Source organism: Prionailurus viverrinus, chromosome A1, assembly GCF_022837055.1.
Source record: "Prionailurus viverrinus isolate Anna chromosome A1, UM_Priviv_1.0, whole genome shotgun sequence".
NCBI lineage: Eukaryota > Metazoa > Chordata > Mammalia > Carnivora > Felidae > Prionailurus > Prionailurus viverrinus.
This window is the reverse complement of record NC_062561.1, coordinates 171,722,986-171,736,810: the sequence shown is the minus strand read 5'-3', so window position 1 is coordinate 171,736,810 and position 13,825 is coordinate 171,722,986. Positions and strand designations below refer to the sequence as shown.

General features: G+C 33.9%; 1 protein-coding gene across 4 annotated transcripts in view; it reads right to left on the bottom strand.

Annotated features, from left to right (window-relative positions):
* The window catches only part of WDR36 (WD repeat domain 36), a 43,705-nt gene that overhangs the window by 14,169 nt on the left and 15,711 nt on the right, over positions 1-13,825 (bottom strand). For all 4 annotated transcript variants that reach the window (XM_047851878.1, XM_047851903.1, XM_047851894.1 and 1 more), the window contains 6 exons: positions 12,741-12,827; positions 11,304-11,449; positions 6,913-7,027; positions 6,264-6,429; positions 5,916-6,024; positions 3,644-3,723 (listed from right to left, as the gene is read on the bottom strand). In XM_047851878.1, coding sequence (XP_047707834.1) covers positions 3,644-3,723; positions 5,916-6,024; positions 6,264-6,429; positions 6,913-7,027; positions 11,304-11,449; positions 12,741-12,827 — 703 coding nt within the window. The remainder of the gene's footprint in view (positions 1-3,643; positions 3,724-5,915; positions 6,025-6,263; positions 6,430-6,912; positions 7,028-11,303; positions 11,450-12,740; positions 12,828-13,825) is intronic.

The window sequence follows — 13,825 nt, the reverse complement described above, 5'->3', positions numbered from 1 at the left end:
AATTTATGTTACTTGATACTGTATTTTGTCGAATTCACTGTGCAACTTGACTTCCACAGCTGTTATGTGTGGGTGGATTGGCTCTCCATTATGTAAAAGCATCAAATTAAAGAAAGGTGGTTTCCACATACACAGTGTATTTTACACTGCCACCTTAGTTCATAAAGCATAAGTGTACAGGCTTAATCTCAGACCTAACGACCACACTGTCTTCTGCTAATCCCACAAAATGAAAAGCCCCAGGTAAATTATAATTTTTTTTGAGCAAACATTAACAAAACTTTAAGGGATCAGATTTTCAAGCACAGAGACTTGCATATACAGGTTAACAGTAAGTAATTTCTGATTATATTCTGAGCAAATGCAGACAGCATCTAACTGTTCAATCTCCAAAGGGACAGAAATAGCTTACAAAAGGCTCTTAAAGAATAGAAACAAAAGGGATGGTTTTTGCCTCAGTGAGAAATGCAAAACAATGTTGTATTCCAACAATTTTCATGTAATGCTCCACAGAGAGCAGGGGTCAGAGGGTGAGAAAGAACAAAATGTAAAATTCTATTAACTATTTACTTTTATATTTTCCTCACCCCAAAGGGGCTCAATCTGAATTTCTAATAGATGAAAAACAACCAGAAATAAATAGTAGATGCCAGATAATTTCAGAGAAAAAAATTTCAACTCTACTTCTCTGAGAATCCTATAAACACAAGGAAATTTTCAGCACTTTAAAAACATTTTACAGAAAACAGTTCAGAATGTATGCCATTTGCTTTAGATAGGTACTGCAGATGGATACACATGTATGTTACCACGCCCAAAGGTTTGCTCATACTTTCACTTTTCAGACGTAAGTCAATTCATTGTTTAAATATTTAACATGTTGTGTAAATGATGAAACTGCTTGTTGAGCAAAGAACTAGGAATATCCAAAAGTTACCTAGGGTTGTAAAATGAAATACTGATCCTCACTTCCTTATTATCTCTACAAAATCAATTCATCCCCAGAGCATGACGCAACTAAGCAAAGTTGATATCACAATTATTGGGAAATCTGTTTCTTCTGTGTTTATTACAGCAAAATGTCACTTACAAACTATGCAACCTTGGGTAAATGACTTCTCTCTGAGCCTCCATTTCCTCATTTGTAAAATGGGACTAATAACAGCAGTACCTATAGCTATTAGGATATGAAGGAAGATGGAAATACAAGCACATATGAAAGTCAGCTTAGCTGCAATCAGGCAGCAGCAGCTGTTTGACATTGCTTTTCAAGCTTTCTCATTCACTGTGCCTCATAGCTGAACCAAGTAAGTATTTACGGTTTTCTTTATTAAAATATACTTTGGTCCAATCAGGGTAGAAATTATTAGATTTTCTTTTAACAATCCTTACATGACTGACTCATTTCTTGCCCGTTTGTTTCTCCCAGCTTCCCTCTGTATTCACTTAATGTGTCTCACAGTTCATCTAAAAATAAGGTATCAGAGTTGAAAACTGGTCAGATTTAAATCCATTCAGCTTTTTACTGAAATAAGAAATTTAGCAAAAAGGGTAAACGTTGAGTCAAAGACTGGTAGATTTGAATGCTGGTTTAAGAACCTAATTCTTACATTCCAAACATAAGTTTATCACTATTTATTTATTGTTTGTTTGTTTATTTTTGAGAGAGAGAAAGAGACAGAGCGTCAGTGAGGGAGGGGCAGAGCAAGAGGAAGACACAGAATGCGAAGCAATCTCCAGGCTCTGAACCGTCAGCACAGAGCCCAAAGCGGGGCTTGAACTCACAAGCTCCGAGATCATGACCTGAGCCAAAGTCAGAAGCTTAACCGACTGAGCTGCCCAGGCACCCCGTGTTTACCCTTTTATTTTTTTAATTTATTTATTCTGAAAGTGAGAGAGAGAGTGGGGGAGGGGCAGAGAGAAAGGGAAAGAGAGGATCAAGAGGATCAAGAGGACAAGCAGGATCTGCATTGTCAGCGTGGAGCCTGATGTGGGGCTCGAACCCACAAACCGTGAGCCCATGACCTGAGCTGAAATCAAGAGCCAGTTGCTTAACTGACTGAGCCACCCAGGTGCCCCTTACCACTTTTAAAAAACATTTTGCCAGTTTAGTACTATTCAACATTAACCCATCTCTCCCATCTAATGTGAACTGAAACTAAAAAGGTGTATACCTTGTACAACTTTCCTACTGTAAGGCAATTTAATTATATTGTTAATTTTTAGAAGATTGTGAAAGTCTGAAGAGCACAACCAATATTTCTAATGTAGCCTTCAAAAAAGGAGTTTTTAAAAATTAAGGAAGTACAAACTTTAAGTGAACTTTTAAAAGCTACAAGACACAGCCAACTAATTAGATTTTGTTTCACTATGAGTGAAAGAGAGACACACCTATAGAGAAGGTTCCTAGTTATTAGAGCTGGACCCCTTAGACACTCTTGTTGTGCATGTTCCAAATCTGGTGCGTATGCTGGATGGACAGCTGTGCCTCATTCCTATACCAACTTTAAAGGGAAATGAGTCTATCAGGGTTTCCTTTCTAAAGGTCAAACTGCTTTCAGGTATAAACTTATCAATTCCTGAGAAAAGAGGAAGTACAATTGGACAGAGCTTAATTTAGGAATTTTTCAGAGGTTTAAAAAGTGCCATCTTCCTTCCCATTTTTCCCCACCTTATAGTATGTTCCTGTTAAAATAGATACTTCATTGTTTCCATCACTACTTTCATACTCTAAGCAATTCTGTTAAGTGATATGATTTTAAATTGTATCTATTCCTACATAATTTTTAACAACAAAGCTAGCTCCCTTGCTCTCACTCTGTAGGTCTCCAATGTTCAAATTATTTAACAGAAGTAGGTAAATTTTCAATTTAAGTGCTGTTTTTGTAACAAGTTTCTATCTACGAAACCAAACGGATTTCTGCATCTGCATGCTGCTGGGTTTTACCCAAATTCTAAGAAACACGTTATCTAAAACAAGAATTATGTCAGACACAGAAAATACATAGTATATAAAAGTAAAGTTGGGTTTTGGACCTTTTAACCAAATACAATAACAACAACAACAAGACACTAAATAAGAGTTTCCAGTCCTAAAGTCTGAACTCTATTTTCGAGTATCAAAAAGGTCAAATGAGCTTTTTTAAAGTTTATTCAACTTGGGGCGCCTGGGTGGCTCAGTCGGTTAAGTGTCCGACTTCGGCTCAGGTCATGATCTCACGGTCCGTGAGTTCGAGCCCCGCGTCAGGCTCTGGGCTGATGGCTCAGAGCCTGGAGCCTGTTTTGGATTCTGTGTCTCCCTCTCTCTCTCTGATCCTCCCGTATTCATGCTCTGTCTCTCTCTGTCTCAAAAATAAATAAACGTTAAAAAAAAAAAAAAAAGTTTATTCAACTCACTTTCTATGTCTCAATTTTGCAAGTACAGAAAACCTAAGAGAGATTGCATTTTCCTCACTATTACCTTTTATGGCACTACTCCTTCCCAAAAAACAGGTTTTTGATCTAACAGTAAGGTTAGAAAAATCCCCAAAATATATTCACATTCAAAAGGCACACAAACCATTAACTATAGGTAAAAGTTACACGTAAAGACGATGACTGAGAAATCTTCTGACAGAGGTTAGGGGTTTAAAAATAAACTCACCACCCAGATGGAAGGTCCCAAGTTCTAACAGTGCAATCCATTGAAGCACTTATTAACCAACGACCATCAGGACTGAAAGCCTTCAAATTAAAAGAAAAACAAGAATACACATATAATGCGTGTGTGCATTTATGTATGTATATTTGTGCCTGTATATTTAACAGCTTAAAGAATGCAAGAAATGAAAACAAGATGCAGGCTTCATAAAAAAATAAGTCTGAGTAAAGTTTAAATTGCTGCATTTTATAGAAAAAAATTCATTTCTTATATGCCACTGTTTGGATATAAATAAGAAATAGGTTTTTACATGTATCATAAAAAGTTTTAAAAATTAACAGTATCATCCAATTTTCAATTTTTACTACATAACCACCTACATTTATAGACAGTTAACAAATGACTGCAAACATTTTCAGGATAAAACTGCTAGCTATTCTGAGAACATTCAATGAAATATTTTGTTAGCCTAATTTCAGTTATAAAGTTCTGTGAAAGAAACAAAACCTATATTTCACTAAAGAATCTATATATTAGACTGGCTTTCTTAGAGTCCAAAATGATTTTGAAAACAAGAATGCAAATGCCCTGGGGCGCCTGGGTGGCTCAGTCGGTTGGGCATCGGTTGGGCGTCTGACTTCGGCTCAGGTCATGATCGTACAGATTATGTGTTTGAGCCCTGCATTGGGTTCTGTGCTGACAGCTCAGAGCCTGGAGGCTGCTTCAGATTCTGTGTCTCCGTCTCTCTCTGCTCCTCCCCTGCTCACACTGTGTCTCTCTCACAAATAAACAAACATTAAAAAAAAAAAGGAATGCAAATTCCCTTAAAATATTAAAGTTACTACACAAGAACTTCTATTTGTCGCTTCAGTTAAAGATCCTTTTATAATGATGTTTTCATTCCAAAATGTAATTTAACACCACAGTAATTAGAATTGCAAAATAAAAGTAAATAATAAACTACTTATGGCACCTTAAAGAAGCTATATATCTTTTCTGTTGATATAAATGGATAAATAGCTCTCATTTTCCTGTAGCATATAAGTGTTGTGAGGCTTAGATCAGGCCATATATGAAAGAAGACTCCCCCCCAAAAAAAACTTTAATGTTTATAATGGTAGATTATTCATCCAGGAGTTTAAACACACCACAAGGATTATCACCATCCATATTAACAGATGATACTGGGATAAGTGGACTCCAATCTGTTCATTGGGTTGTAGTGATACAGCAGAAACTCAAACCTTAAGGTACAGTGAGTTTAATTTACAGAATCATGTATTTAAGGACAGGGAAAATGACTCTGATAGGTAATCTGTGTTATACGCTCACAGATTTAACTGAACAGGAATAATTTATTGCTGAGTAGGAGAAATTCCAGACATACAAGTTCAAAATAAGGTTTGAAAAGGAAAGAAAGAAAGGGCAAGCTGGCACCGACTGGTTTTAAAAATGCATCAAAAAATTTCATCAAAATCACTCCACTCCTGCCCTCATTTCTACAGATGATAACACAACAAATTATGTTGCCAATTTCCTATCTGCAGAACAACAATTTCCTGGATTTTTCCCCTATATTTTTAAGGGAATGGATAAACTGCTGATTTTTGGTACAAGAATGGATAAATAAATACAGATGTTAGAATTGTCACTAAATAGCCCAGATTTTAATTTTTTCCTGTTTTCAAGTGAATCAAGATGTGAGTGACGAAAAATAACAATATATAAACTTAATATAGCCTCAATATATATTTTTCAGACTAGAGTACTTTTTGTATCTTATATCCCACTATAAAAACGTAATAGTAAGCCAAAACACATTTTTATTGATTAAACTCTTTTAGAGTTAAGAAATCTAAACTCTAGAAATAACACTAAGCTAGAATAAACCAGATACCAGATATTCAAGGTCCCCTACTATTCATTTGTTATGCATTCAGAAAATAAGAAATGAATTCTCCCAACCTAGTTTAATACTAAATACTTATGTTTCAATAGATCATTTATTCTCCAAAGGATATTTTAGCGTTGTTTAGAGTTTAGGAGAAAAAGATGAACTCTGAGATTTATTTATACTTCAATCTGATGGCATTAACTTCTTTATATTCTAAATTTTCTTTAAAACTGTATTCTTTGAAAATTAATTTCCAAATTATTTTGAATATCCCATATCAAAACTTTAATTCTATTAAAGGGCAATAGTTTTAATATATTTTAACCTAAACAGAAACAGAAATTAGTCAAGTTTTATTTAAACATCAAAAGTTCGTTTTACCAGGTCATTTATTTGGCCGTGGTGTCCAGAAAACTCTCTGACAATCTTCCTAGTTTCAATATCCAGAACACTAATGGAGAAGTCATCCAAGGCAAGTCCCAGAATGCCACTAGTAAGATAAACACACCAGTTTTAATAAACAAACCAACAAACCTTTCACATTAAAATGTCATAGTCATTTTAATTTTTTTTTTAATAATCAAGCATACCTGTGGGGAAATTAAAAAAAATTCTGTTCCTTTACATTAAATGTATAATTTTCCCACCTGATAAATTATGTACTTACATTATGACTTTTACCAAAAACATCAAAAATAAAATCCGTAATCATTAAAGGAAAAACTTTACCTGTCTCTATGTAGCAGCATCATATTCGGAGACGAATCAAGGCTCATAGAGTGTATTAAAATTTTGTTTTTAAAGTTCCAGAACTTGAGTAATCCTTCACTACCAGTTGTAATTGTCAACTGGTTTAAGCCATCCACTGCAACACCTCTAACAGATCCTTTATGAGCTTTAAACCATATGTTAAAAGGAAAAAGACATTAAGAAAATGGCACTGCCTCTCTAAACACTACACAGAGTGATTCCTTCATTTAAATTTCTAAGTTCCCTCTATTTAGCTCCCTTAAAATCTTAAAATTAATCTGGATTTCAGAAGATTATTATATTGCTGTAATTAAAACAATATCAATCCGGTTGATGCCAGAAAGCTTAAGATTTTCTGCTTAATGAAAGGGGAAGAAAACGCAAATTTTAATTTGTATAATATCCACTTTCCTCTAATCTATCCATAACTTCATTCTATTTAAGTATTTCAACATGGTGTTTATAGTAGGTGTAATGGCAGTAACTGCTAGATAGGGTTGACGATAACCCATCTACAACCTTACCAAAATGCCTGGCACTCAAGAATTTAATAAATGCCAGAGACAGTTAGTTATTAGCCTTGTATATTATTATTTTTTTTAATAAAAAAAGGGAAAAAATTCATTACCTTGATCCTCGCCAAAACTTCCTCGATGAATACCAGACTGCATATTATATACATCTACAGTTCCTGATGACAGACCAATTACAGCGAAGTTTCCACAAGAAGTTATATCTACTGCCTTTGGAAAAAAAAATTTTGTAACACAAATTATACAAAAAATAACTAATATTTTTACTGAACTTTATGGTTTCCAAATGTCTTTTCACCTACTAATTACCTCATTAAAAAAAAAAGAAGCATTCTAAATGAATTGCCTCATTAATTTTCGTAAAGATAATGTCATTGTACTTGGGTGTATAAGAAATAACTGCTTGATTCTATGTCCATTCTCTAAGAAGTATACAGAAATTATTATCCAAGAAAATAAAACATAACCAAAGTTAACTCAATTGAAATTTACAAAGTCAGAAGAATTGTATTTCAGCTGGCTTTCAATTTTAATTTATTCACAATACTGCTAAAGTCAAAGTATTCCACCGCCTAATTTCTTTACCTTACCTTATGTAATTGCTTCTACAGCAGATATAAAACTGAAAACATATCATTAGGATGGTCATCATTATTATATTAAGCTTCAACTTTATTGTCTATAAAAAGAGGCTAACAACAGAAAACATCATAGGATTGTTGCAAGAATAATATAAAATAATGCCTGTTAGGGGCATCTGAGTGGTTCAGCCAGTTAAGCATCTGACTCTTGATTTTGGCTCAGGTCATGATCTCATTATCATGAGACTAAGCCCCATGTCAGGCTCCACACTGTGCATAGAGTCTGCTTAAGATTCTCTCTCTCTCCCCACCCCCATTCTGCCCCTCCTCCCCTCACGTGCGTGCATATGCACACATGCTTTCTCTCTCTCAAAAAAAAATAATGCATGTTAGGCACAGAGCCTAGAAGAAAGTAAGCACACAAAAAATGTTAGCTGTAATTATCGTTACCACTACTAGTACAACAGCTACTCAAAACTGTGCAGGTAAACTTAAGGGGCTTAAGATAAAATCTCTATGGTTTACAAAAACAGTATAAAAGCTTAAAACTGGATTTTTGTACTATAGAGAATAGAGCATACATACTTTCAAAATGCCTTGTACAAAACAGAATCAACTATGTAATTATACTTTCAATAAGTTAAACACAGGTATTCACTAAAAAACAGAATAGATAAGTTCATCAAGGTTACATGATAGATCAGTACACAAAAATTAATTATATTTCAACACGCTAGCAATAAACAATCCAAAATAAAATTAAGAAAGAACTCCATAATAGCATTAAAAACAATAAGATACCAGAAAACCAAAGAAGTATGAGACTTGTACACAGACAACCACAAAATACTGCTGACAGAAATTAAGGATCTAAATAAATGGAAAGACATCCCATGTTCATGGATCAGAAGTAATATTAATATGGTAACACTCCTCAAACTGATTTACGGTATCAACAAAACCCCTACCAAAATCCTAGCTGCTTTCTTTGCAGAAATTGACAAGCAGATCCTAAAATTCACATGGACAGGCAAGAGATTAGAACAGCCAAAACAATCTTGAAAAAAGAACTTGGAGGATTCAATTTTTCTGATTTTAAAACTTAACACAAAGGTACCATAGTCAAGACAGTGTGGTTCTGGCATAAAGACAGACATATAAAACAATGGAATAGAACTGAGAATCTTGAAATAAAACCTCATATTCATGTCAAATTTATTTTTGGCAAGCACGCCAAGACTATTCAATGGGGGAAAGAACAGTCTTTTGAACAGTGATGCTGAGACAACTAGATATTCATATGTAACAGAATGAACTTGGACCCCTACATACATCATACACATAAATTAACTCCGAAAGGATTATAGGCTTAAATGTAATAGCTAAAACTATGAAACTCCTTAGCACAAATCACAGGAGTAAATCTTCATGGCCCTGGGTTAGGCAACAATTTTCCAACAACCATCAGCAAAAAAAAAAAAAGAAAGAAAGAAAAGATAGGTTGGACTTAATCAAAATAAAAACTCTTATACTGAAAATGATTATCAACAAGAAAATGAAATGACAGCCCACAGAAAGGGGAAAAAACACTGCATATCTGATAAGGGATTTAGATCCAGAATACACAAACAGCTAATACAACTCAATATAAAAAGACAACCCCTTTAATGCGCACAGAATTGAAAAGACATTTCTCCAAAGAAGACATACAAACAATCAATAAACACATGTAAAGAGGCTCAACACTGAGTCCGAAACACAAATCACAATGAGATACTACTATATACCAACAAGGATGGCAATAATCAAAAGAGCAATCACAAGTGTTCATTAAAATGTATAGACATCAAAACACTTATACATTGCTAATGGGAGTATAAAAAGGTGCAGCCACTTTGGAAAACAGGTTGGCAGTTCCCCACAAATGTTAAACAGAGTTGCATTATGACCTAATGATTCCAGTCCTAGGTATAAATGCAGAGAAACAAAAACATATGTTCACATAAAAACTTATGTGTGGTAGGGTCCCCTCCCTAAGAATGTGAAAACAAAACAAAACAAAACAAAAAAACAAAAAACCTCAAGGCAACCTGGCTCTACCCGTACATGATAACAACATCCCTCATGATCTTGTAACATAAGACCACTTAATCAGACTGCATGTTTCTGTGTTACCATATATGGTAGACAAAGAAATAGAAAATGTACAAAACAATGCCACGTGAAGTTTGGGGCTCAGTTCTTTGGGTACAAACCCAACTGAGCCATGCTGGCACAAATAAAGTTACTTCCTGGAAAGAAAAGCCTGGGAGTCACGACTTCTTTTGTGAAAATCCTGCTACAATGCACTAATGTTAGCATTATTTATAAGAGTCAAGAAGTAGAAACAACATAAATAACATCAACTAATCAATGGCTAAATAAAATGTGGTTTCTACACAAATGTAGTAGTGCCCACAATAAAACAAGTATTTTATAAATGCTATAACATGAATAAACTTTGAAAACATTATGCTAAGTGATGGAAAAGCCAATCAGAAAGACTATATCTTGTATGATTCCATTTACATTAAATGCCCAGAATAGGAAAATCTATAGAAATAAAAAGCAGATTGTGGTTACCTACGTTAGGGAGAAGGGAGAGAAGTGAGAGAATAGGGTTTCTTTTTGAGTTGATAAGAATATTCTAAAATTAGACTGATTAGATTTTAGCGATGATTTCCCAATCCTATGAATATACCAAAAATCACTGGACTGTACACTTTAAAAGAGAATTTTATGGTTTATAAAATATATTAATAAAACTGTTTCTTACAAAGTAGAAGGAGGGCACCTGGGTGACTCAGTCGATTAAATGTCCAACTTTTGATTTTGTCTCAGGTCATGATTTCATGGTCCTAAGATTGAGCCCTGCGTCAGGCCCTATACTGGGCACAGAGCCCGTGTAAGATTCTCTGTCTCTCCTTTGCCCTTCCCCACACAGATGTGTACTTTCTCTCTCTCTCACTAAAACAACAACAAAATCCAAAAAAGAAGCAACAACTCTGCAAACCAGAATATAACAATGCTTCTTTATATCTGAAAATCTGACGCAACAGAAGTGGATTAACATATTAACAAAAGCAAACAGAAACAAAAAATTTCTAAAGAGGAGTAAACTCTTAAGTAAACACTGGAATTTAAAAGCTGTATTTAAGGGGCACCAGGGTGGCTCAGTTGGTTAAGCGTCCAACTCTTGGTTTCAGCTCAGGTCATTATCTCACAGTTTGTGAGTTTGAGCCTGGCATTGGTCTCTGTGCCAAGAGTGTGGAGCCCGCTAGGATTCTCTCTCCTTCTCTCTCTCTGCCTCTCTCTCAAAAATAAAGTAAAAAAAATATACATAAAAAATGAAAGGTATATTTAAGAAAGGCTTAGAACTCAATTAGAATTTCTCTATAAGGCACTTCTCAAGAGACAAATATAAGAAAATAAAGGCTTTACATAACTTCTATACCTATAAGTCATTAAAGAGTTAGCTAAATCTTACTCCTATATCAGAAGAAATCAAGAAAGAAAAAAAAAACCCTTAAGATTCACATTCATTAAATATAGTTCTGTATACTCAACATAATTAAGGTAAGAAAGTTCATTGATAAATGCTGAATTCATCTTCAGAGGGTATTCTGAGTAATCCTACTTAATTAGAAAACTAAAGCAACTAATATACATCTAATTAAGCAAAACTTAACTTAAACCTAAAATAATTCTCTACAGTTGGAAAACCTAACACTATTAGAAAATAATTTAAAAATGTTAAACTGCTGTTTCAACCCATATGATCATTAATAAACTTGAGTATAACAAGATTGCCGCAGGACAATTTTACAGGAGAAAATGCTCTTATCAACAAGCTCAAGCTCACTTACTGTTGCGGTTATGTCATCTGTCTTCAGCTCTTTTGGCTTGAGAAAGTAAGCGCCTATGGTAGATCTCTGATAGTTCCAAGTTGAACAAGACAGTTTACCTTGATGGCAAGCAATGATACTATCCCAGTCACTTTCACGAGCCTCCTCTAAAATATAATGAAAATCATAAATCAAATTATTTTTTATTCCCTCACTCATTCATTTACCTATTACTTATTAAGAATATAATATTCTATGTTATCATTAGGCACTAGGGACTGATGGTGTACAGGTAATTTCGGATAGCAATGAGCTTCTAATCTAACAAGAAATTCTGTGGGCACCTGGGTGGCTCACTGGTTGAGCTTCATTTCGGCTCAGGTCACGATCTTATGGTTCATGAGTTCAAGCCCTGTGTTGGGCTCTGCACTGACAGTGAGGAGTCTGCTTGGGATTCTCTCTCCCTCTCTCCATCTCTGTTCCTCCCCTGCTCACACACTCTTTATCTCTCAAAAATAAATAATAAACTTAAAAAAATTTTTTTAAAAAGCAATTCTGATTAGAAGAAATTATAATAAATAATGATAGTGTCTTATAAAAGCACTCAGCAAGAGTTTACAAAGAGACTTGAGGACAGTAATAAATGGCTCCCTGAAAGAAGCAATAAAACAAACATCAATTAATTGGGGGCAGGGACACAAATAGGTTCAAGAGTAACTTGAACAAAAAGAAGTAAGTGATGCATTTCCTGAGAAGGATGGGAAGCAGACAAGGCAACTGGGGCCATATCACAAAGTCGTGAAAGCTGTGTTCATAAGAGGAGATTACATCCTACAGGCAGTAAGGGGCCTCTAAAAGATTTTTAAGCAGGTGAGTAACATGATTCAGATGTCTGAGATCACTCAGGTTCTAAGATAAAAAATGGAAAGCAGGGTGGTCAAAATAAAAGTTTAAAAAAAAAAAAAGGAAAGAAACCATCATCAGGTTGATATAAGAACCTCGAAATGGAAATGGTGCCTTATTTCTATGGTAGTTTTCACTCAACAGTCAACAATTCAATTCTGTGAATGAAACACCACTCTAATAATGTAGCATATAAGGACCTCAGTATATTCTGATTTTGATTACAATAGAACTTTATGTTCTCTATTCTTACCTTTTTATATTAGTGACTTTCATTACACCAGACATATAATAGAATAAAAAGGGCTACAAAATGAGATACCAAATACTGTTTATTAATAGGTCTTACAGAGAAGACCAAAACCTGAAATTAAAAGATAACTGCAAATTATAAATAATTCTTTTTCAGTCTTCACATTAGATTAGTAGGCACTTGGGGTACTTCCAAATGCTTATTAATGCCTGCAAAAACATTCTTTAAAATGAAGAAAACTTAAAAATAGTAGGAAAAATAGAAAAACAGAACTTCTTGGAATACAGTGTTAAGTTACCTACCAGCTGCAAATTTTGTGATGGGTGGAAGCCTTACTGAGAAGGCATTCTGAAGTCCTTTACGTTTGACTCTCTTCTTATTTATTAATCCTGGAGTTGAGGGAGAGAAGAACATAGCTATGGATCCTTCTTAATGAAAAATGAACATAAAAGAGAAGCACAAGAGAACTACACAGCTCAAGATACTCTTATTTAAGTTAGGAACCAAATAAAGATGATGTTATAACCACTATTACTTAAATCATTTTTGAAATTTAGTCTATATAATTAGATAAGAAAATAAACTATGAGATATAAATAATTGAAAAAAAGGTTAAAAAATCATTTTTTACAGATGATACGATGGTAATATAGTCATGTCAATCAAGAGAAACAACCAAATAATTAGAATAATCATTTTATTGGACAAAATACAGAACCAATAAAAAAAAGTGAGTTCTACAATGCAGTAATATTTAAGATCACTATAATTATTAGTTGGTAATTATAACATATTACATATTCTTATATAGTAATTACTAAATACTAAATATTGCAGATAGAAATATGATGAACAAAGATTACATCTATAACACTAGCAAAAAAAAATGTTAGCATATTATAAAAAAATACATAAGATACCACTGAATAATCTCAAATATGGAAGACCAACAGGAGGAAAACTAAAAAACAAATAAACAAACAAACAAAAATTTCATTAAAGCACTAAGGAAAATAAAAAGTAACCTGAATGAGGATATATCATATCCCTAGATGTGAAGATTCTTAAAGATATCAAATCTGTCCAATTTAATTTCTAGAAGTGTTACTTTGAATGCTGATTAAAGAATGATCCTTAAAAAAAAAAAGATCTTGTAACTCATCTGGAAGTATATACAAACATGAATAGCCAGGACAGTAGCTAAAAAGAGGAGTAATTATGAATAAAACTGAAAAACATTTTTTTTTATTTATAAAATCTTTCAAATGCTGGAAACTATGGGAAAAGATACAGAATAAAGTAAGTTCTTTCTGTAAAAAGATGGGACACTGCTTACTTCGATGCCTTCTCTAATGTCCCTTCCATGTTTAAAATCCTGCATTCTACA